This window comes from Micropterus salmoides, unplaced genomic scaffold (genome assembly GCF_014851395.1).
Source record: "Micropterus salmoides isolate LMB-PRFRI ecotype aquatic unplaced genomic scaffold, ASM1485139v1 Ms_hic_scaffold_4, whole genome shotgun sequence".
Taxonomy (NCBI): domain Eukaryota; kingdom Metazoa; phylum Chordata; class Actinopteri; order Centrarchiformes; family Centrarchidae; genus Micropterus; species Micropterus salmoides.
In genome coordinates, this window is record NW_024043372.1 from 17553362 (window position 1) to 17578910 (window position 25549).

General features: G+C 40.6%; 1 protein-coding gene across 1 annotated transcript in view; it reads left to right on the forward strand.

Moving 5' to 3' along the window:
* The first annotated feature begins 353 nt into the window (after positions 1-353).
* Positions 354-25549, forward strand: part of slc6a11b (solute carrier family 6 member 11b) — a 33197-nt gene continuing 8001 nt past the window's right edge. The window contains exons 1-11 of the mRNA XM_038697613.1: positions 354-666; positions 1411-1635; positions 2257-2391; positions 2743-2883; positions 3059-3140; positions 7661-7793; positions 10362-10496; positions 22391-22494; positions 22761-22885; positions 23839-23951; positions 24635-24772. Of these exons, the coding sequence (XP_038553541.1) occupies positions 1428-1635; positions 2257-2391; positions 2743-2883; positions 3059-3140; positions 7661-7793; positions 10362-10496; positions 22391-22494; positions 22761-22885; positions 23839-23951; positions 24635-24772 (1314 nt within the window). The 5' untranslated portion in view covers positions 354-666; positions 1411-1427. The remainder of the gene's footprint in view (positions 667-1410; positions 1636-2256; positions 2392-2742; positions 2884-3058; positions 3141-7660; positions 7794-10361; positions 10497-22390; positions 22495-22760; positions 22886-23838; positions 23952-24634; positions 24773-25549) is intronic.

Sequence of the window (25549 nt, forward strand, 5' to 3'; positions counted from 1 at the left end):
TCTAAATCTAAATAGTGATATTAAACGAAAAACAAAAGTAAGATGTGAAAAAAAAACTCAAATTCCAGGAACTCAAATGGAAGGCAAAAGAAAACAATGGGCTTTATGTGGGCAACAAATCACTGCAATGGTTGTTGGTGTGTGCCACACCCCACCCATGACTTTAGATATATCTAAGCCAATGGAGCAGCTGTAATAAGAGCATAATAATATTATTGACTGTCATTTTTGAAAAAACTCCACAGCTCATGCTTAAACTTGAATCAGCCTAACTTTTTTCTCGTGTTTCGCCCGTCTCCCTGTGTCACCCTGCTCTCTTTGCGCCGTGGTAACGGTGATGTGAGACCTAGACTGGTTACCACATGGCTTGTATCCAGTAGTGGCGCTTGAGAGTAGACCACTTGGAGAGCGGCAGCGCAGTCGCAGGCTCTCCATCGTCTGGTGCAAGATCTACCGTCACTCTCACGTCTGAGATCTTCCTTTATATAGACGAGAAACTTAACAAAACCACTTTACTCAACGCGGATCCAGCGTGTTCTTCTTTTTTTGCCCCCTCTCTCCTTTTTTTTCACCCAGTGTCAACCATCCTGTGTTTTGTAAAGGCATTGTTAGTGCGCATCATCGCGGGAGCCAAAAGGAGGTTTGCCACTGTTAAATAAGAGACTGGTGAGTAGAGAGATCCAGTGTTACATGTCTTTGACTTCTATTTGCATGATCAATGTTTCATACTTACAGGCCTACCTCCACCTTTTTTTTGTATTGACTGCTTTTCTGCTGTTGTCCTTGATTGAGTGATTCTAACTCTTTATCAGGCTGCTAACTTACTTACAGTGAGGAGATACTGATGATTATGTTGTTTTAATTTCACGCAAGGTGTAACTGTATTTTAACAGATTATGGAGTTATTTTAATGCTAAATGCTGTATTACAATGATATCACAGTTTGGAAGAGTTAGCCAGCTTCACAGAAGTTAGTGGTTTAGTTGCAATTTACTGAAAGCCTGTTGTTTTTCTGCCCACACACAAGCAACCTCCCACAACATTAATGTACAATGTCTATTCTACCACTACTTTCCATTTGTGATGTTGATTTAAATTGCATTAATAGTTAATGGCTATCACTCTTAATTCCACACTGCCTGTTTTTTATTTAGAGTTATGGCTGATTAAAGGGCCATGCAGTTACATAATAAGTGAAAATTAATTAGAATGCTTTCACTTGATTTGAACCTTCACATACATAAGTGTGGACTATTAGATGGGCGTGGTTTTGTATTGATGGGGCAGTCCCATTCAGATGCTCCAGGAAAGATACAAATTTCAGAAAAAGTCACTGAATCCATCCAAGTTTTGGTTATAAGGTCACCTTTTTTAAAATATTCTGTCCATGTGTTTTTTTCTCTCTCACAGCGGGCTGCTGGAGCGTCATGACAGCTGAGAAGAGCGGGCCCGTTATAAACGGTAAACCAGAGGATGGCAGAGACCCGGAAGGGTCCAGCTCCAGCCTAGATAATGGGGGGTATGAGAGGGGCCAGTGGAACAACAAGATCGAGTTTGTCCTGTCTGTGGCTGGAGAGATCATCGGGCTGGGCAACGTCTGGAGGTTTCCTTACCTCTGCTACAAGAATGGAGGAGGTAAGGAAGTTTCCCTTATCTGTGCTGGGAGCAGGGACATAAACCAAATAATGAAGGCGGTAGGAAATGTTTTATGTGTTAGAAAATTGGACATAAGACATTATCCTTTGCAGGAAGGAGGAGGTAAGGCAGGTAATGATGATTAAGGCAAGGTTAGAAAAGAAACACAAAAATAAACAAGTGTATCTGATTAGACACGTGCTATGATTATTAAAATGTAAAAGACACATTCCTGAGTAAAAGAGGTGAGACAAGTTATCTTATCTTCTACAGCACCAAAGGAGGAGGCCACTTTGTATTTTTGAGGTATTAAAATATGATGTTCTGTATTATTTCATCCATTATGCACAATCATGTCAATAGAAGAGGTGGGATCACTCATTAGGAACCATTAGATAGCACAGTATGAAAAGGTCATCATGCAGTATGAATGTGGTGTCTTAGTGAGCGCTTTCTGAATTTTGTGAATTGCTCCTACTCCTTTAAAGTAGCAATTAAGAGGTAAGTTTTGGTTTTTGGTTGAAGGTACATTTAGAACTATTATGCTGTCAGACTTTTTAATTTAGTATTAATCGAGTTGTATTCATGCCCTGTATATGTTTATGTTTTGTGTGCATAAAGGTGCATTCTTCGTCCCATATGTCATCTTCTTCGTGTGCTGTGGTATCCCTGTGTTTTTCCTGGAGACTGCCCTGGGTCAGTTCACCAGTGAGGGAGGTATCACCTGCTGGAGGAAAGTCTGCCCGCTGTTTGAGGGTGAGAAAACATTCGCTTCATATTGGTTACTAGGGCGTGCTAATTCTATAATTGTAATAATTGTGTGCTAATTACAATTGTAATAATTAAATACAACATGAAAAATAGAGGGACAATGCAGTTTGGCCGCTGAAACTCGATTCTTGCACATGTACAATAAATTATTTAATGTAAATGTATTTTCCCATAATGATCTTAAGTCACTTGATTTGTCATATACATATATATAATGGACTTCTTCAGGTGTCTTTTTGACACTGGTCACTGGAGCTGTGAATACTTGCATGTTGCAAATCTAGCCATTCACCTGCAGCCTTTACGTTTTCTTTATGTCTATCTTTGCCTTTTCAGGTATTGGTTATGCAACGCAGGTGATTGAAGCTCATCTAAATGTGTACTATGTAGTGATCCTTGCCTGGGCCATCTTCTACCTCTTCAATTGCTTCACCACTGAGCTGCCGTGGGCTGCCTGTGGGCACTACTGGAATACAGGTAGGAGGAGGAATCCTTGGATAGAGGAAATTCGTCTTGCAAGCAGAAATAATCATCCACATCTGTTTCTAGACAAAAGAAAATAGAAAAAAACAATTTAATGTGCAATGCCATAGCTACACCTATACCTGCAGTATACTCTCCAAAATAATATCACGTCATTGTTTATCCACAGAGAACTGTGTTGACTTCTATGGAGAAAATGCCACCAACATTACAAACCCAAATGCAACTTCTCCAGTCATTGAGTTCTGGGAGTGAGTAAATTTTTTATTTCTGTTGTGCTCATATGTTCTTATATCAGACTTCTCACCCTGTTTCTGTGTGCAAAATCCCATTGGACAGTATCCTATGATTCTGGCTTTCATCTCTGTGGGCATAAAGTATTAATTGTATCACACTATATATGTCATAGCATGAGGAGATGCTTTGTCAGTTTAGGCAGTCTACAATGTCTCAGGTCCTCCTTTAATGTCATTATCTACCGTAATCTGAAAATCTGAGCTTTGGACAGCTCCAGACTCTTTCACTGACCCCCCCCTAACCTTTCCCCCAATAATTAGTCAGCCCTTTTCATATTTGTGTGTCAACAGGCCCTGGTAGGCCAGCTGTCTCCCAGCTAGAGCCATGTGTGTGGCAGCGGATCAGGCCTTGTCAGTGTGTAATGCTGACCACACTTCCTGTCTCACTGCCAATGGCTATGTTTATGCTGCTGGGTCAAATCCCTTTTTTATTTAACTATATATTGCAGTCAAATAGTTCATTCAAAACCGTGATCCATATTTTTGTGTCTAACTAAAATTTAAATGACATGATATATGTAACACTATTGAAAACAACAGATCTGAGCCAGCAACATAAACCTAACCCCGGAGGCAGACATGCCCAAAGGAAATGGCCAAAGAGCCAACCACCATGCTGTTGGCAAAAATAGCGACCGACCAGGCTTTGTTTAATCTATGCCAAGACACACTTTCATGTTTTGTACTGTAAATACAGCATAAACAAACATCAGAGGAGTTAATAAGCTGTATTTTGCCATCTGTATGGATCTTTGTGTTGGTGTTCCAACATAATATTCATCTTTACACTTAGCTTATGAAAGAAAGTTTGATGAAAAGAAACAAACAAACACATTTGTACATTTGTGATTCATATTTTATTTTATTTTACATATGTGCAATAATATTACCTGTACATAACTAAAGGAGCGATGTGTCTGGCCAAAGTCTTTTTAATGAACTAAGACAGAAAGACTAAAGATACTATCAGAGACATAATGCTGCATGCAGGAATTGTAGGAAGTGTCCTCATCCTCTAGGAATCTCTTTACCTAAAGCGTGCACTAATGTGTAATTTTTAAATTGAATTTACAAATGAGTAAAGGAAAATTTGACATCTTTCTTTCTTAACGCAAAAACTCTTTAGGTTGATTACATGGTATTTATTTGAGCAGGCAGAAGATACCTGGCTTCTGTTTGCACAGCTTTAACTTGAACCAAACTGAACCCATAAAAACTACTAGATATTTTTACCTTAGAAACTTGCACACTTACTTATTCTATCATACTCACATAAACAGTATGCAAAAACATACACAGTGTAGAAATATGCGGCACACAAGTATATTTACACATTGGCGTTCACGTCTTGCCCTTTTGGCTGACCAGGGAGGGACAGGGGGGCTGTGTTGGACCTAGCCTGTGGCCGGCCACCAAGAACATGTCATGATGATCAATGGCTGGTCAGGAGCTCCGGGGGTGAACTCAGTGGCAAAGATTTGGCAGCTCATCTCATCCTCCATCAATGCTGTTGGCCTGGCTATTCTTCAACAAACAGGAAATGCACTGTTGATTCACCACTGCCAACAAGCTATGATGTCATAATCACTGATAACATGCCCTGTACCATTACACCTGTGGGCGTATCACAGGAAAGAACGATTTAATTGTAGTCTTGTAATAGGCCTATACTATCACAGCAACGGACTGCAAGTTCTCAAATGGATTCTATTGGCTTGATAACTCTCTACTGCTGAGCAGCATGCTGAAATTAGCTATTTTAATAGCAAGATCCAGCTCAGTATACTTTTTGTTTTGGACTCCGCCATGTCCGGATCACACAGAGCAACTGAGGTCCACAAACGCATAGAATTAAAAAGGACCTATCATCCTTTTCCTTATTTTCTGTAATAGTGTTACAGTATCGGATGTTCACACTAAACATGGCCAAAGTTTCAATAATGAGGTAAACATATTTAAAAGTAATCCCTGTGAGCAAAACGCTCAGGCTGCAGACTGATCTGAAGGTTTCCAATGTTTTTTTCAACTTTTCTGCAACTGATGTCAGCTGGACGGGGAATGTCCAAATACAGTCATCTGCTCATAATCTGCTCTGAGTCTGTCTCAGTATTCTATCAGTCCGTGCAGAGTCAGCTAAGCTAATTGAGCCGCTAGTTGCACAGCTAACTAGCTGACAGCAGCTAACATTACAGTTAGCAGCACTTAGTGGTTACTTATCCATCTAGAAACTCCATAAAATATGATCTAGTTTCACCAAAATTAGTGACTAAAGGTATAAAAGCTGTGTTTTTGTACGGTAATAAGTCAGAAGATTGTTGCCAGGGCATCATCATGTTGTGCAAGACTGCAATTGCTGCTTGCATACAGTCTTATTACTGGATAGTTGCATCCTCTTCTGCCAGTGTCAATGTTAGCAGCAAGATGAGGATCAGCCATCAGGATGAAAGGAAGAAGTTGTCGTCTGATTCACGGAGGATGGATAGGGTCATCATATACTGCTGGTTAGTCCTATCAATGGCAAGTTACTCTTTGAGTCGCTGACAGAAAGTGTATGCATGGTTTGGTCAGAATGGCCATATTTAGGACTGGCACTGTGTGATAGGATACACTCATCCTGAGTGACTGAGATATGTCTGAATTTTAGTGTGCTGTTCAGCAGTGGAGAATCAAAAAAACACAATAAATGATGTGGAACAGTATGAAATAGTGATTTCTTATTGTTTGTCACGCTGAAATCTTTCAGATCATCAAACAAATTGAAGTATTAGACAAAGATAACACAAGTAAACACAAAATGCAGTTTTTAAATGAAGGGGAAAAAAATCCAAACCTACATGGCTCTGTGTGAAAAAGGGATTGCCTCCCCTCTTAAAACAAAAATTAATTGTGGTTAAATCACATCTTTGGAAAGCTGAGTTCAATTTCTCTAGCCATACCCAGACCTGATTACTACCGCACCTGTTCTCAGTCAAGAAATCACTTAAATAGGACCTGCCTGACAAAGTGACGTAGACCAAAAGATCCTCAAAAGCTAGACATCATGCTGCGATCCATTGTAATTCTGTAATAAATAAGACACTGAGTAATTGAGGTTTATCAGTCTGGAAAAGGTTATGAAGCCATTTCTAAAGCTTTGGGACTCACCATTATCCACAAATCGCGAAAACACCATTGGTGAACCTTCCCAGGATTCGCCGGCTGACCAAAATTACCCCAAGAACCCTACAACAACATCCAAAGAACTGCAGGCTTCACTTGCCTCAGTTAAGGTCAGTGTTCATGACTCCACCATAAGAAAGAGACTTGGCAAAAATTACCTGCATGGCAGAGTTCCAAGACGAAAACCACTGCTGAGGAAAAAACATAAAGGCTCGTCTCAGTTTTGCCAGAAAATCCCCAACACTTTTAGGAAAATGCTATGTGGACTGACGATACAAAAGTTGACCTTTTTGGAAGATGTGTGTCCCATTACATCTGGCATAAAATTAACGCAGCATTCAGAAAAGGAACATCATACCAACAGTAAAATATGGTGCTGGTAGTGTGATGGTCTGGGGCTGTTTTGCTGCTTCAGGACCTGGAAGACTTACTGTGGTAAATGGAACCATGAATTCTGCTGTCTACCATAAAATCCTGAAGGAGAATGTCCCGCCATCTGTTCATGACCTCAAGCTGAAGCGCACTTGGGTTCTGCAGCAGGACAATGATCCAAAACACACTAGCAAGTCCACCTCTGAATGGCTTAAGAAAAACTAAATGAAGACTTTGGGGTGGCCTAGTCAAAGTCCTGGCCTGAATCTGATTGAGATGTTGTTGCATGACCCTAAAAAAGCGGTTAAGGCTCGAAAACCCTCCAATGTGGCTGAATTACAACAATTCCTCCACAGCGCTGTAAAAGACTCATTGCCAGTTATCGCAAATGCTTAATTGCAGTTGTTGCTGCTAAGGTTGGCCCAACCAGTTATTAGGTTTAGGGGGCAATCACACAGGACCATGTAGGTCTGGATTTAAAAACTGCATTTTGTGCTTTACTTGTGTTATCTTATATCTAATATTTCAATTTGTTTGATCTGAAACATTTCAGTGTGACAAACATGCAAAAAAAAGAAATCAGGAAGGGGGCAACCACTTTTTCACACCACTGTACTATGTGGGGTTGGAGAGTGCATGAACTGAGATTTCTTGGGACTGTGGTTAACCAGCAAAAAATTATATTACTTTTTATATTGAGCAACCTCAAGCAAATATTTTTCATTTCATCCCCTCTGTGTTGTGACTGATTTGACACAGATTGCATTTAATCACTGAGTACGAACAACAACTGAATGCTTGAAGTCTTTACAGGTTCTACTTTTTGTATTCATAGCTGCTTCACCTTTTTCTCAGTGTTTATCAAAGCTTTTTGTTATGTCACGCAAGAGTATGAACCACACCAAATTGTAAATCAGTAATCTGTTTTCTTTGTGCCAATTCAGACGCAGAGTACTGAAGATATCAGATGGTATTGAGCACATGGGGGGAATGCGCTGGGAACTGGCCATGTGTCTGGCCCTGGCTTGGTTCATCTGCTACTTTTGCATCTGGAAGGGACCCAAGTCAACTGGCAAGGTGAGACAGAGTAATTCATGTTTACTATTGTGTGTGAGTCTGAGTGGTTGAACTGTTGCAATCCAAAGAACGAGTGCCATATTTAAGTATGTGTGCTGTTCCTGCCAGTTTTTATCCAGTGAAGCAGTTTTAATTTCCGTCTTACACACACAGCTACACGATAATAATAGCACTTTCCCTTCTTGTCCTCAAAACAACTCCCTCGCAGGAAGCCCCATGCATTCCCCTCTGCAAATGGAGGATGAAAGGAGTGTCTGCACTACCTACTTCTACCTTTACTCCAATCACCCATTTCATTTTCATGTCCTCTTTGAGGTTTTTCTAGCAGCCTCGACGACGATAGTGAGGGCTCTGCAGCTTGCTTTGGGTGCTCAGCAGCCCTTAAGAAACTCTTCTCAGATTCAATGAGCCAGAATGAGTAGAGAGAAAAAAAGTAGAGGGAAGAAAGAGAGTAAAGAGAAAAGGTGTGTGAGTAAAAATTGATGGGTTCACACTACATGAGGGAAGAAAAAAAAAAACTAGGCGGCAATGCCTATATCTCCTTGAAGTGTCTTTTTGTCTGGCTGTGAAGTAAGAGGGGAGAAGGCTTCTTCATGGCTGGGCTTTAGCAGCCGGTCCAAGATTGATTCCTGTATTCACTGGAGGAAAGGAGAGCGTTCATGAGGAGCATGCAGAGTATATCCTCAGCCTCTGCCTCTGCTGCCTCCCTCTCTCTCCTGCTATGAGAAATTAACCACAGCGCGCTTGTTGCAAGAGAGGTACATTCTTCTCCACAGACCCTACAGCCCATTCAGTTCCGACTCTGCTAAGCTGTTTGCTTTTTGTTGGCCGTGTTTGCCAGCCATTCTCACATTTAAGCCCTCCTGTTAGATTTACGGCGAGGCAGGGGCAAGTTTGACCAGTAAATTTGTTTACCCGCAGTGAGCTGGACAGAGAATGTGGAGCATCAAAAGTTCATGGAGAGATTGAATATTGTCCTTTTCATCTCCGGAGAGATGGAGAGAAAGAGGGAGAGAAGGTTTAGGTTGTGTGATAGTTTTATTTGACAAATTAAAGGAGGGATCTGCTGGGCAGGAGACAACTTTTCCCACACTTTCCGTGTAGGCCAAGCAAGGATTAACAGACCTTAGAGTTGAAAATCTCATTAAGTCTCATGGATCCTTACTGTTCAAACACTACTGTGTTTAGGAATTAATTTTTTTAGATGACTTTTAATTCTGACTTTTAAGGTGAAAGATGTTCAGTAAAAAAGAATGTCTTCAATTTCTTATTGGTTGGGGGTAAAATCAAGAATTAGCTGGTATTTTAAATCAGTCCCGCTTGTCCCCACACTGAATGTCTGCCCCCTCCAAAGAGGAGTTTCCATTCATGAAAGTGCTGCTTGCAGTTGTACAGTAATGTGACCAGGGGTGTATGGGTAATTGGAGTGTGCATCCGTTTATCAGTGTGTGCTTAGGCTTGTATGTGTGAATGGTCCACTCTGTCTGTAGTATGTGCACACCCATTTCAATGTTATGAATGAAGGTGTGTGTGTGTGTGTGTGTATGTGTGCGTACTCATGCACTCCTGTTCGTGCTTCAAAGAGAAGCACATTTTCCCACACTGCCAGCATCACTCCTCTGGCCTTCTCCTGTTTAAGAGACGGGGCCAGAGGGGCCTTTTCTTTTCAGTCTCCTGGCCTGGCTCTGTTCTGTCCTCAATTGGACTTTGACTGCATGCCAGCAAGCCAGGGGATGTATGTTTCCCGCCTCTGCCTTTCAAGAGGACAGGGTCTTTGTTCAAGATGTTTCTAAGAGTCTTGAGATGTCGAGCACAATTCTACAAAACCTGAATAGTTCAATAAAAACGGGAGTGTTGGTTTGATAGCAAGCGCTAGCTACTGTACTGAAAGTATGTGTGATGTTTACTATTGGGGAGTTCTAGTGCAGCTGTGTATGATACCCAATGTGATGTATATATTTAGATCCTTATCCTTACACCCTACCCCAGTACTAATAAACCAGGTTGCAGTTTGGCACTTGTGTAAAGTATTTTAAATGTTATAAATGTAGTGCTTTAAGCTTGGGCTATCATGCTATATGACTGGTGTTAAATGCTATTGATAGATGCTGTGAGAAATACTGATACACTGGACAGAAAACATAAAAGAAACAATTTGAAGAATGCACCTATGAAAGCTGTGGTTCCGGTGCCTTATGAAGTCTGCTTATTTCTGACATCATGAATACAGTCATACATAGATATACAGTATTTATAGTGTGTGTGCAACAGCAAGAATGTCAGTTCTGTTCCTAGTCTTCATCTTCTTCACTTATCCTCCCACTCTTCTTTCTCCTCATGTCTGGATGCGTGTAGTCATGCCCTCTCACCTATGTCTGAGAAGTGGTTTGTCATTTTTGATCTGGATGGATGGCATAAAATAACAAACTTTTCCCTTATGATTCTTTCAGTCCAGTTTATAGGTGGACATCTTATCATCTGTTCTGACAGTGACTCACCGTCAACTGTGCTTTTCTTTAATCTGTGCATAAATTAACATTCCAAACCTGTGCACGTTTATACCTACAGGTTGTGTATGTGACAGCCACATTTCCTTACGTCATGTTGTTGGTCCTGCTGATTAGAGGAGTGACGTTGCCAGGAGCATATGACGGCATCAAGTTCTACCTCTACCCGGACATGTCACGTCTCTCTGACCCTCAGGTAGGTTTGGACCCCCTGTGTCCTTCTAATATTGATTAACAGGTAAAAATAATCTACCTCCTTCATAAATAGGTAATGTGTGCCACCTGCAGGCATTGAAAATCAAAACTGGAGTTGTGACACTCATTGGCTGTGGGTGGCACATGTGTGGCACATGTGTAAAGGTTGCAGAAGCAACTACTGTCCTTGCCTGGAGATGACTGGAACTTCCAATCCAGAAACCCCAGATTCGGTGATACTGAATGTGTTTTTTGGGGGGATGCTTCACATCAAGGATGCTGTAGTACCCTAACCTTAGACTATAAAGCATGTCAAATACTGTAAAAAAAAATCCCAGCTCTCCCTGTATTTACTTCCTTGTTTATATTGTTTCCCATCCTCAAATTATGATTTGGGTATATCCTGATGGAATCTTAAGGCAGCATAATGTTAACCTGATCAGTTGAATCTGTCAAATTGCACTGTGCAAAAACTGACTGTTTTTGTCAGCTTATCCATGAAAGACAGAAGGTACCTAAGTAAAGCAGGAGGGGTTAAAAGGACTAGTCTCATGGGAATGAATTTATACCCTTGCCTCACACCCACCTGGAGCTGAGTAGCTGCCAGGGGGGACAGGTGGTGTTGTTGTTACTGTAATGTGATGGGGGATCAGTCCTTTGTTTTAAAAACATCATTCACTTTTTATGTACTCTGTTGTAGCAAAACACTTTCATGTACACAAAACAACTGCTTGATTTGCAGAAAAAAGCTAAATGATAAATAACACCTATATTTCAAATACAATAATTGTACACATTTGGCTGCATTTTTTTCATCCCACTCTAGTGGGAGTACTGTTGCTTAATATGGTGCTACAATTGTCATAGCAGAGATGATGCTTGTTGTTAGATGATCAAGGGTCATGTAAATAGTGTCAGAACTCAAAGGGGTTGAAAGATCAGGATTTAAGGCTGATAGGTGTAGCATTAATATATATAACTCATACAGACAGACAGACACACTCATGGAGCAGACTCCTTGACCTTGCCTGGAAAAGGCAGGTGGCTCGGGTCGCTAGGCAACAGGGCAATAGAAAATGTCCATGGATGGGGTGTCATGACAACATGAATGGGGATTGAGGAAGAGTCTGAGTTAGATAGAGAGACTATATCAGAGTAGATAGAAATAGAAAGATACATACACATACAAACATAAGTGCTGTGCATGGGACTATAGTAAGAGTGATATTCAGCATTTTTATCTTTGACAAAGCCAAAAAAGCTAGAGCAAAACTGTAAGGAAGGATTACACAGTGTGTTTGTCTACTCTGACGTAAGCTGCAATTGACCATTCGCTTAGCCACACCCCCTTTGCTAAGTCCGACAACCTGTCGGACCTGTCAGATTTATCACTGTGCTGCCACTGTCTATATCTGCACAGAAAGGTTTGCATTATACATTTGAAGGTTATATTCAGGCTGTCAAACTGATGTGAAACAAATAAAGACAGAAGTTAAAGCCTACCTATCACAGAGTAAAAGTGAACCACCGAATCACCTGACGATTGAGACTAAGGACAACGATATTAAGGATCAACACAGTTCCTTTACAGCTGGGTAGATTCACTATTGTAATCACGATAAAGCAAAAACAATAGGGTTGTATAACGTTACATTCAGTAGTAAGTTAGGAAGCGTTAGCTAACTATCATTACATTAGGAACAATCCACAGCCTAAAGTTACATTTTTCTGGATTTGTTGTAGGTTTCGGAAAGGGAATAAATCGTACTTCTCCTTTCAACCTCTCTGGGTAGTGATTGCAATTATTACAAGTGCCCAAGGAACAGCGTTTGACCATATCTTGTAAAAATACAGCCAAAAAAGTTGGATAACAACTCCTTTTGCATATGAGTCAATGGGGCGCAGGACCTCAGTTAGAGCGCACCCTATACTGCGCTGTGATTGGCCAGCTGCTTGTTTGGGGGGTGGCTTGGCGAAGTGTCAATTGTTAGCATGTCTGGTTAACTTGCTTTCTACCTGCAGTAGTACCTATCATGATGTCCAAGGCCAATGTAATGGTAGCCTGTTATGCTGTGCATTGAGTAAACCTCACTCCCTGACACCTTTAGAGACGCACTAGCGACCAGCGCTAGTGCCCATGGCTTTTAGCCTCCTTGTTACCTGAGGTCGCCAGTTTCAGTCAGGACCGTGCTGTACAACTCTGGGTCGGTTACACCAGCATATCATTAAGTTTGCCTGGGACATGCAGCATTAGCCTCAGTCTTCTTGGAAAATATCGACTTTTAATAGCCGTCAAGTGCACATTTAAGACACCTTTTAATGCTTCAGAAACATACTGTATATAAGAAATGGACGTAGTCATTGTGACGTCACCCGTTGGTTTGTGGACTGCTGTTTTGAAGCCTCGAGTTTGGCAGATAGGGCACCAGGAAGCGCCCGGAAGTGACGATACGGCGGAGCTAACGGCCATGTGTGGAGCTAGCTAGGTGCAACTGTAACTCACGTTAACTGTCATTTTAACAGGGCTGATAACTTAGTCTAGCGAACAACAGTCTTAAAACTAAATGTACTCACCAGAGAAAGTGAACAGCCAACTCTTAATAAGCATTTTCAATGGTGCTGGTTACATTTACACAGTGCCGAGGGTACGAGTCGGCTCTAGCCTGATTGACAGGTCGCCATGGTAATGACTTGTCAATCATAGATAATCCTGCCCTGAAACATACTCTGCTTTGTGGTCTATTTTAAAATAAATGGGACCATAATTTACTAAATGAACATCATTTTGTATTGAAGACTTGAAACCATAAACTCATCAGGAAAGTGTTTACTGGGGTAATTATTCAGCAGAGAAGTAGGGTAATTTTCCCATTATTTCTAATGGAGTCTGACTTCTTTTTGCAACCAGAAGAGTCGCCCTCTGCTGGATTTTCAATAGAATGCAGGTTTCAGGGACTTCCGCATCGGCTTCATATTGTAGACCGGAAGCTTCCCGCTAGCTCAGAAATAACTAGAAATTCAGTCAATCTGTAACTGTAGTATAGAGACAGTCCGTTCACCAAACAATGCTTTGGGATTGTAGTACTGACCAGAGTTTGGACCTGCATCAATCGTCTCTCATGCTCTTCTGGGGTGTCAGATAAAATTATCAGATCAATGAAGACCAGCACCTCCTTCAAGTTAAGGTCTCCCATACAGCGCTCCATAAACCACTGGAAAGTGCTGGGTGCATTGGCAACCCTTGCAGCATTCTATTGAACTGATAGAAACCCAAAGGACTCACAAATGCTGTTCCTTCTTTATCAGCTTCCTCCATCTCTATCTCATAATCGCCTGACTTCAGGTCTAAAACTGAAAACCACTTGGAGCCAGATAAGACGGAGAAGTCCTCTTCCATGTTGGGCAGCGCATATGTATCCTTGATTGTCTGTGAGTTGAGCTTTTGGTAGTCAATACAGAGGTGGATAGAGTTACTGCGCTTCTGGACAACTACAATGGGGGATGCAAAAGGAGACTGACTCACGAGACATCAGCATCAAGCAGCTCTCTCAGATGTTTCCCTACAGCATCAACATCCTGAGGGTGGATTGGTCGTGCTCTTTGCTTAAAAGGGGTTTGATCTTGGAGCTTGATGTGATGCTTAACTTGACCCGTGTGCCCAAAGTCAAGGTCATGGTGGGCAAACACCTCAGGCATGGAGTTTAGTTTTTGTATTATCTTTTCTTTCCACTCAGCAGACAAGGAAGCGTCACCAAAATCAACCTTGACATCTCGTCTGGGTGTGGGCTGGTCTGCTTCAGGGTCACTTGTGCGGGAATCACACTTGTGTGGGATCACTTGTTGAATGGCATGGAGTTCTGCTATCACTGTCCGCTGTGGGATTACAACATCATGTTCTGTCTCATTCCTGATTATGACAGCCATATTTCCCAGTCGTTTTGTAGGCAAGGTGATTAAACAGTTACACAAGCCAGGCAAGGAGGGAGATGACTGCTGCTCTACAACTGCCCACTTTTCCACTTGTTGACTAGCCCTTCCGAAGCAACGGTATTTCCAACAAGAATTATTTCAGGGTTCTTCCCTGATAGCTTCACTGAACCCAAGTTGCCACATTGCCCTATTTGTGTCTGATCTCCAGGACTTTAAGGACTGCACAAGCAGGTTAACATCATCAATATGAGGAACCAGATCTGAATACGACATGTCAAGTATGTTGGTGACAATGAGGAGTTGCTCTTGAGCTTCCTCTCTCATTTTAGGAACAACAAGGGCCAGTGTTGGAATCTCAACTTCCTGCCCAACAAACTCTCTGGGGAAAGTGATATCTAGCTCCACAAATCCAAAATATGGGACCTCTTGGCCGTTTGTCCCTTCTGCCTCCAATAAATAATCTAATGGCCTAATCTGCTGTTCTTTTAGATTGCTCTCATAAAAGGACAATTGGACTGTCGTAACCTGAGATCCTGTGTCTAAGGCAATTAACTCTTTTCCCTGCTACTCACACTTGAGCATGGATATTTTGTCCCAACCAACCTTGCATGGCAACTTGCGTCGCTGGTCTTTCAAACATGTCTCTATGTCTGTCTTAGATGTTAGGGGACATATATCATTTGACTCAACTCCTGTTTGTTCCACAATGGGAGTTGCAGTCAGTTTAAATAATGAGGGTCAGTAGAGGCATTCTCTGATTCCCATTGCTGCTGCTTCTGTTGCAGTTTCTTTGTCTTTTTTGCTACTAATGTAGGGTTTGCTTCGTTAGTGCACTTGGGAGCTGTGTGTCCATACTCTCCGCAGCGAAAACAATACCATGGGCGAGGTCTGTTAAGTGGCTCTGAAGTGGGTAAGGGCAAGAAAAACGGATGTGCTTTGTTTGAAAGGTTGCCTTTGTGTTTGAAGATGTTTTACTTTTGGTCTTGTGTTATGAATTGAGCAACTGGTGCCTGTAGCTCAGCAATTTGCTTCTTCAAGTTGTCTCCTTCAGCTGTAGCCTTGTTCTATGAGCAAGCACATGCACTCTGTAGCTGGGAAAATACTCGCTGTTTGGGGTCACCTGGTGGTGGTTTGGGAACACCAAGGTGCTTTTTCTTGTGCATTGCCTCATTAACATGTTTGTCTTCCTCTGTACATAGCAGGAGCAGCAGCTCTGCAAAGGAAGGGGGCATTTTATCTTTTGCTCAAGCTGGAGATCAGCAAGTAAAGAATCATCCCAGCAGCCTCTACAGAATTGCGTTAACAGATGCCTATCAAATTCATGAGTAGATTTCCCCTCGTCATGGCGGAGTGTAACACAACTTGAAGTCTGTGGAGTTCATCACCATCTTCTAATGTTCCATATGCTGAATCAATAAGCTGAAGGTATGCAAAAGGTAATGCTTGAGAGCCAAGGTGTTTGATAAAATCTGAGGCTGGGGGTAGTAAGCTGTCCACAATTTTACGAGATTGATTTAAATCAGACAGGGCTGGATCTGTTGGAAGAAGCTTCGCACTTGACCTCCAAGTCTCATTATCTGCCTCATTATTTGGTCTGGGTAATCTACCAGACAAGGCCTGGAGAAGAGAGATAGCATTGTAGTAAGGTGGGGCTTCCTCATTCCTCACAATATGTTCCACCACAACCTTCTGTATCTCAGGTGGGTTCATATCACTTGCAGTTAAGCGTGTATTTGAACTGGTAGTCACTGGTGATTTGACTAATTGTGGCCCTTTGGTCAGGTTTTCCTTCGATGTGGCTAAGCACACTGGAGAGGGAGCAGTGATTACAGGGCGGGCACCACTCAACTGGCCTATCTCATGATCTGAAAACACACTCTCTGCAGCAGTTGCAGATGTCAAGTTAAGCTTCGCTAACTCTTCTTGCAAGACAAGTTGAAATGATTTTCCTATCAGTTTGGCAATAGCCTGTAACTTGGAGACTAGCAAGTCCATGGACATGGAATGTTACATCAGGTAGAGTAGAACTGGTTGTAAAGGGGTGAGGGTTTCCATTGCAGTACCATATGTGAACTCAACTATTGCATTGCTATGAAACTCTGAGCATGGTTCATCTATGTGAAGGACCCTGTTAACAGATCTATTAGTCTGCAAATGGCTCTGAATTTCAATATCTACTTCATTTCCAGTTAACCCACTGATAAAAGCAGATTTAGGAACTTTAACTACCTCACGTGTCACTGTTTCCATCTTACTGAAGTTGGTCAGAACACCTAAACATTTAGCATTTAATATTCCACAATATTAAGTGTAAGCAAGGAAGATTAACTCACCGATATCCAACTGCTCCTGGCTGGCTTGTCATATTTTGTAACATCCCATTTAATGAACTGAAGCAAATTTGAGAACTATTGTTTGATGCAGGGCCAAATTGTAAGGTTCGACTACCAGAGCAGTATTTATTAATGAGACCAACTCAGAGGGTTTCATTGCATAACATGTATCTTCCCACAGTTATTACACACTTACACCCCAATAAAATGTAGCACACACAGTGTGTGTGTGTGTGTGTGTGTGTGTGTGTGTGTGTGTGTGTGTGTGTGTGCTACTCAAAATAACAAGCAATCATAACTTGGGGATTTTTTCACAGTCTCTTTGGTGTACACCTTAAATGAGTCCAATGTTAAGATCTCTTGTTCTCCGTGCAGAATGTGCTGAGAAGTGAAGTGAAAGTCTGTCCTACCGCTCAAGCAGAATCAGGAAAAAATTCGCAGTCCATCCAAAGAACTTCCAAATTTCCTCTTAGATCTCAGTTGTCATCACAGTGTATCCTGGTACAGTGGCTTGCCATCTTTGGACTGGAATGGTGTTGAATCACACATCACAGAAAAAAAACCCTGATCTGTACAACACAGAGTGATATTTAAAATAAAAAAACCTACACTCAACCTCCTCATCTCTCTTGATACATCATACTAGCATATAGCATATTTTCATGTGTTTTTCTTAACCTTGATAAACATAATCAAAACATAGTAAAACATCTGTAAAGATTGCTTCTTACCAAAGGGAACAAGAACTTGAGGTCTCCTGAAGCCTGATAATGGCGACTGTGTGGTGCTACGGAGCAGCTACAGAAAATAAAACTCCTTTTTAAGTTATACTCATTTTATAGTGCATGCAGCTACGCTCGGTGCACAAAAGCACGCACTCTACAATTTGCATATAACCGATATTGTTTACATGCAATCTTTCAACAAGCTAATTACATCTTGTAATCCAGTATTTACAATTTCATAGTTTCACGTGCTCAGTTAACAGCGTTAGCCGTTAGCACATCACTGTTGTGAGTTTAGCTAAACAATTTCTCATTCAGAAACCGTTCAACTCAACTAGCAAATTTCCAGCAAATCCAAAGGTTTATCTCAACAGAGCGAATGTTTGAGAAAGAGAAAAGAGTTAGACGGTGAATGAGTTAGAAAAAAATGAATGGACAAACAAAGACACAAACAGAGGAACAGGGAGAGTGAAGGAGGGTGATAAAGAAGGCCTGCTGTTTGGCAGAGGAAGACATTACTTCTGACACCAATGTTAAATCAGCTTCTTCAGTACAATGAAGGTTCTGTTCACGAGGCTGTGTCACGCGCTCTTTTTACACCCCAGAACTTCATCATGCCTCCCCTATTCTATTATTTCCTATAGCTCTCTTTCCCTGGCTGTCTCCCTCCTTCTCACCCTCCACCCAACAATGTGCATCACCCCTCCTCTTTACACTTCTAACTCTTCCACCCGTCCTTGACAGACAACACAGAAATCTGCAAGACACTAATTTGTGATACTTGATGATTTGTTAAAAGCTTATATGTCCAGGTTCAGGTAGTCCCTCTAGGGTTTGTTCTTGAGTTAAATCTGCTGTAACTGATGTTTGCCACGTGAGAGAAATTGAGATTATAACCTCAAAGTCGATGTGATGAAGGTGTTACACAAGCAGAAACCTTTACTTAATCGGGTAATCCCATTGAGCTCAAGACCATAGCAACATTAGCATTCATTTGGATTCCACCTGGTGAATTTAAGTCCAATATTCACTCTTCTTTGAGCTCTGGTTTTAGTCGCTTAACACCTCATGAGAAAAACATCTGGCTCTTTAGCTGCTAAATGCTTCACTATAACTACCTCACCACTTTGAGAGTGGTGAGAGTAAATCACACCAGTAAAGTTGGGTCTGAAAAGCTGAGCTATAAAGCTCTGTATAGAGTTAAGGGGAACAAGAAAGTGATAATTCTCTTTGGGTTTGTCACTACAAGGAGCTATTTTTTGCATACAATATTATATTGGTAACAACCAACAATAATTAAGTACAATTAATAAGTTTCATCTGTCTTTCCCCTTTTAATATAGGTTTTGTGTAAAAGGGCTGATGGTTGATATCTTGTGCAGATAAGTTAATGTCTTTGAATTTGACCTTTTTCAGAAAAAAATCTGGACCATGTGTGATGTTCCATCGTCCATATCAGGGGTTTTCAGTCTAAGACTGTGGGCCTCCCATGAGACTAAGCTTGTAAAAAGGCCCCCTTTGTCAGAACTTCAGACTACACTAAATACATTTTTAAAAAAAAGTCTCTCCTATGGCATTTTAGTTTCTGACTTTGGGAAAGACAGTAAACTTCCCCAAAACTACTGTATCTCTTTAACCAAATCACACATATCCCAGAAGCGTCCCAGACGCAGCTCTCTGCTCCTCAGAGAATAGGTAGCCTGTTTGTGAGGTGCCTATTTTTGACGGAAGCCGCATCAAGCAAGGCAGAGCAGATCAAACCGAGCAGGAGGTCAGACACAGAATGGCATTGAGAATTCGGTCAATTTTCAAAATAAAACACCTTGTGCAGACTCCCATTCATAAAACAATAAACAGGGTTAAACCTGACACAAAAATAAATAATTTAACTACGTAGCCTACTTAATCATAGAAGCACAAAAAGCAAGCACTGATTACCAAATCAACAAAATCTAAACATGTCAGCAAAATCAGGCAGGCAAAATGCTCTGATTCTAAAATGCACCCTGAATTGATGGAATGAAACGGGGTAACAGAGCGGTGACGAAGGTAGCAGAAGCAAAAAAAATTAATAACAAGTCAATAATGAGAACTCTTCTGAGACGCTTCCAGTGGACTTTGACGCAGGGCTGAGGACGGTTCAAAACCGTAGTGCAGCTGTAACACGCCATATCCGGAGTCAGTGGACTTTCGGTGTTATTGTTACTTTGGTGTGAAATTTTGTGTATGGGATGACAGCTATCCAAAAGCTCATGAAGAATTGAATTGATTGAGTTGAATTTAAATTGGACTAACATCCTTAATGCTGTAGTGTAACATGATGATTATTCAGTAAAGATCAAACTACATTCATTGTATGGCTATAAGGTAAAGTGGCAAGTGAAATCTAATTGATTCATTTCAGCCAAATGTCATAAAGCTGGGATAAGCAATTTATTTCAGAAGCACTTTTGTTGTATTTGCTGAATACATCCCAACAGCAATCAAAAATTAAAATACTCCTAAACAAATTTAAAAAATCTGGTATCTGTGACTGTAGGACTGCAATAACCACGGCCAATAATACCTGCCTGTCTGCCTGCATACCTACGTGCACCCTGCCCATGCTCTCACTGCACATGAAAATGTGCTTTGGGGAGTGGCTTTGGAGGGAGGCCTGAAGGAAGGCAGTTTTTATTTATTTTTTGGTTGGATACTTTTACAATGAAGCTGTCTCTTGCTAATTTCTCCAACTCTGCCTACCCCAGTTTTAATGCTGCACTTGACACAAAATATCCCACACTTACGAATCTCAGTTATAAAGAGTGGTATACATTACAAGAACACTATCTTACAGCCGGTGTCATCCAGCTTTCACACAGTAGAAACTTTTCCTGGAGCCACAGTCTCAACATAACCAAACAGAAGCTGGCCAAATTAGGCACAACATCAACAAGTGATTCTCTCTGAGCCTAGGCCTTTAAGGTTTCCCTGCGCTGTGCGGCCATCAGCCGAGGGTGAACTAAAGGGAACATTAATGAACATTAGGAGAGAAAGGCCTGTTCTTCCACAGGAACAGTCCTGTGTTTGTGAGGTCACAGAAGTTACCGTGGTTACTCCCAGGAGGGAGCGAAAACCGTGCGTTTGTTAATTGTTTCTCGGTGGGGAAATGAGATTAGTGGCTGAATGGTGATGTGAGAGAGTTTTCAAAGAGCCATGCTGCATTAAGTTTGAATTCACAGGATAGCACTCCACGCTATCCTGTGGGTCCTGTGCTGCACTACAAACTAGTTTCATTTTACTGCTGTCTCGGTGAAGAATCTTACATCTGTAAATCCCCATGTAGCTCATTAATCAAAATTCTGTGACTTATTTCCACCTACTGTATGCCTTGCATTACACTTCACTTGTACTTCTTATCACAAATTTACTAACAATTTGAGAATTAATGCACTGAAACAGACTTATCCAGGGTGTTTCCCTTCAGCCCATTGTAGAGTGGGATAACCCGTGACCATCAAGAGGATTAAACTGCTGAAAAAGTTAAGAATGAATGGTCCTCATAGGAAATTACTCTTTTGCATAGACTGGACGGTCAGCTATACAACAGCACCCCTGCATAGGAATTTACTCAGACATTTCAGTGTAGCAGCTGATTACAGACCAACGATTCCTCACAAATGACAAAATAGGTTGCCTGTCGGTGCCTTAAATTAAGACGTAACTCATGAGAGCATTTTCTGATCTGCTACCTTTATTATTAAGTTCAGGCAACTCAAACTACTTGGTTTAGTTTAGAGAAAGATTGCCTACTGTATATGCCTAAAAGAGGGGGGAAAAAAACATTAGCTCTTGTTAGGAGACATGATGCAAACTCTATTTAGCATGCTAACATTTGCTAATGGCAATGTCAGTGACCTTGTCTTGACGGTATTAGGTTTATAAACCACAATATTGGAAAATTTTTTATTTTGACCTGATGATGGCGCAAAACCTGAATTTCTGTCCCAATCCCTGTCTATCCAATAGTTGTCGGCACCTTTCACTAAAAACCGCAATTGTCAACCTCATGGTGGCAACCAGGTTCATTCTCTTGGGGTCATGAATGTCTGTACAGAATATCATGTTAATGCATCCAATAGTAGTTGAGATATTTCAGTCTGGACCAAAGTGGTGACTGAACGACTGCCAGACTGTCGATACAGCCATGCTGCTACTGTAGCTAAAAAACCCCAACAAGCAGCAGAAAGAAATAGTGAAGCATAACATGAATATTTGAGCACTGGATGACTTTGAATCTACTTTTAGGGTGTTAATCCATGATTCATGCTGCTCAATTGTGTGCCTCTCAGAGAGGAAAGAAAAAGGTTGAGCTGACATATGATTTTATTACAAACTCACTGAGATGATGAAAATCAGGTAGATGAGTGGTGAAAAATGAAATATAGGGTTTCATTAGAGAAGATAAAAAGCCACCTCTTGACATATCAGTGCATATCAATATAAACTCTTGTAAATGGGATAACCTGATCTACTCAATGTAATTTTGTTATTTACTTAATTTGAACAAATCTCTCAAAGAATTTATATTGTCATTGACTATAAGAGAAACATTGAAGTGGAAATTGTGAGCTCGAAGTTACTGAAACTTTGATTTGTGTGTGTAAAATATGTGTATGCGCAATGGTGCACATACAGACAAATTAAAAGAAAAACGAAAATGTCTGTGCCTTCAATCTCTCCAACAAAGGTGAAAATGGCAAGAAAATAGCTACAAAAATTCAAACACAGGGGTCACTGAATGGTTTAGAGAATATGACATTGAAGTGAATCATATTTTAAAGATCATGTGCTACAGCCTTTATAATGACCAGATTTTGTCACCCATCTGTATGTGTACTACATGTTCATGCATACTTTTCCTTCAGGTGTGGGTGGATGCAGGAACCCAAATCTTCTTCTCCTATGCCATCTGCTTGGGCTGTCTCACTGCTCTGGGAAGTTACAATGCCTACAACAATAACTGCTATAGGTAAGATAAGAATGTGGATACTAGTAGATGGATGAATAAAGGATAATGAAAGCCTTTCATATCACTTTATACACTGTATACTTCACATCATAAAGAATAGAAGAATACAGGTAAAGCCCCACAGGCATGATTTTTAACATGTCTGCTAACATGTCTGTGCATGAGACTGTATGAGGCAGAATGTCTGTGTTGCCTGTCTGTAAGTGTAGTCCAGTGAAAGCTCTTTCAATAACTGTGATCTCCTTCTCTTTTCTCTTGCTCCTCAGGGACTGCATCATGCTGTGTTGTCTGAACAGCGGCACCAGCTTTGTAGCAGGTTTCGCCATCTTCTCTGTGCTGGGCTTCATGGCCTATGAACAAAATGTTCCTATTGAGGCAGTGGCAGAATCTGGTGAGAGAATAACAATCATGTTTCTTAATCAAAATCTGAATGAGTACCAACTTCGAGAACTGTAACATGGCCATACACTAAAATGTATACTGTAGACTAGAGAAAGCCTCTTTGTGCCCACATCCATCATATTTTGCCAAAATGGATGGCCAGTTATATAACTCCACACTCTTTACCTAGGCTCTTAGACCACCGCATTATGATTTATTCACGTCAGTATGAATGATTTAACGAATGTGACAGAGCGAGAGATTTAAAATGTTTGTCTTGGTGCATGGTGAGGACAGACCTTAATGTTTTAAATAATGCGTTCCTGAGGGTTTTTCACCAAATGTAGGTTTTAAATAATATAACAGCATGTCACCCTTATTTTGAACCAATCAGTATTATTTCACAACAGAACCCCATTCATTTATGTTTTCATAGACCAGACATTGTGCCACTTCTGCTTCTCTGGACCTACAGTATACTTATGTCTATTTGCAGTTAGTTCATATATAATATTTTTTGAGAGAGACATTTAAAGCTTGGGCATATGATAAATATCATAAGCGAGTGACACTAAAATAAATAAATACAAATGGGATAATCCTGCTTATACTGCTCATTGGCCAATGGTAAAAGCATAATACAATCACGTCACATTAGGCCCTAGTAAATAAAAAGACAGCACCATTAAGCAGGCAAGGGAAAAACTAACAAAATTCCTTTAGGAGGGAAAAAATAAGAAATATTGGGAAGGACCACACAAAACTAGCTCAAATATAACATAAATACAGAATAGCGTATCCTACGATCAACTGATTTCACAAAACATAAAAAAGTAAGAGAAGCTTAAAAAGGGAGAGCTTTATGGACTATGCTATGAATATGCCTTTGTGAATTTTGCTTGAAAAACTCATACCTGCTCTACACTAATAAGAGTCCTGTCTGTAATTTGTTTTGTGATGCAGGTCCTGGTCTTGCATTCATTGCATACCCCAAGGCTGTTACTATGATGCCTTTGTCTCCGCTTTGGGCTTGTCTCTTCTTCATGATGCTCATCTTCCTCGGTCTGGACAGTCAGGTGAGGACCACCTCACCACCATGGTATGAGAATACTCAGAGTATAGAAAGTGTTTGACTGTATAAAGAAATGTAAAGGTTGGACTTTATGGTAAAGATGTGTAACTAAAAAACTGTTAAACAGTATGTGTGAATTTTGCATGTAGAAATATGTGTCAGCATTGCTTATGTTTTTAAAAATCCATTGTATATAAACTATATAAGCTCATAATCACAATTTTTTTGTACCATAGTATTGCCTTAGGCGCCGAATGATTTTTAAAAATATCTAATTATTTTGACCGATACTGCAATTGCGATATGATTTGTGAAATTGGAGGAAATGATCATTTTTACATCGTTGTTCTCATTTTCATTGAAAAATATATTGAAATGATTATGATGTAATTATGAGGGATCTGTACCAAACAAAGATGTTTTCTTAAGTCTGTAAAATGTGATGTATAGTCCAGGACATCTCTACAGCACGACAATGTTTATCTTAAAATGGTATTTTGACACACATTTTGTCTTTAAAAAATATTGCACCTCCTGCAATTTGAAAATTGCAATAGGCCATGTTGATATTTTGATACATTTTTCAGCCCTTGTCATCTAATTTATAACTACACAAGACTGTGTAATCACTCCATTGAGAAAAGTATCTTCCCATTTTATTTAAGTAATATTTTTTTTATTTTGCAGTTTGTGTGTGTGGAGAGTTTGGTGACAGCTGTGGTGGACATGTACCCAGAGACCTTCAGGAGAGGCTACCGCAGAGAGCTGCTGATTCTGGGCATGTCTGTAGCTTCCTTCTTCATAGGACTTATCATGTGTACAGAGGTAAGACTCAGCCATAGTTACATCATTGGAGTTAAACTTAGCACATGTGTTTCAAGTTTTCAATCCTAACCTAACCAACCTAATTGTACGTAAAATATTGTACTGTGAAATTTTCTCAACGATATTTCTGAGGTGGGGGGCTGGTTGTCTACTACTCCTTTGAGGTTTGGAGATCACACAGTTTTTTACCTTCACATGATGTTTATGTTTTTATTTCTATGTAGACATTTCATCATCGCCATCATCACCACCATCATCATCATCACCTCCATCATCATCACCAATTTACAAGTCTGAGGTGAAACCAAGCCTGGTATATTCTTGATCAACAAAAAAGTGGACCAGTTAGATTCAAATAATGGAATCATTTCATCCAGAGTGTATCATGTGATCCACCACCTTCTGTAGTTGAGCGTTTAAGAAACGACACAGCGATGCTGGTCTCTCTTGCAAAAGAGATTTAAATCTCAATGAGATTCACCTGGTTAAATAAAGGTTCAGTAAAAAAAAGATCTGTTCCATTGGACACTTTATTTGCAATCCTAAAGGTCTGTGGCCAAGTGACCCATCTAGAGCTTGTATCCATGTCACCAGCTCTGCTGTGTTTTTAGGCCTTTCATCTTTATGTTGTAAAAAAAGTAAGAGAATCTGATTCTTCACACTATCAAGAAAGTCTTTCATCCACTAAAAGCATTTCATGTGTATATATGCCATCTACCCCCACTGTGAAACATGCTGTACTCTTCTCTAGTGGCCCATAATGGCCGTGAAACAGGG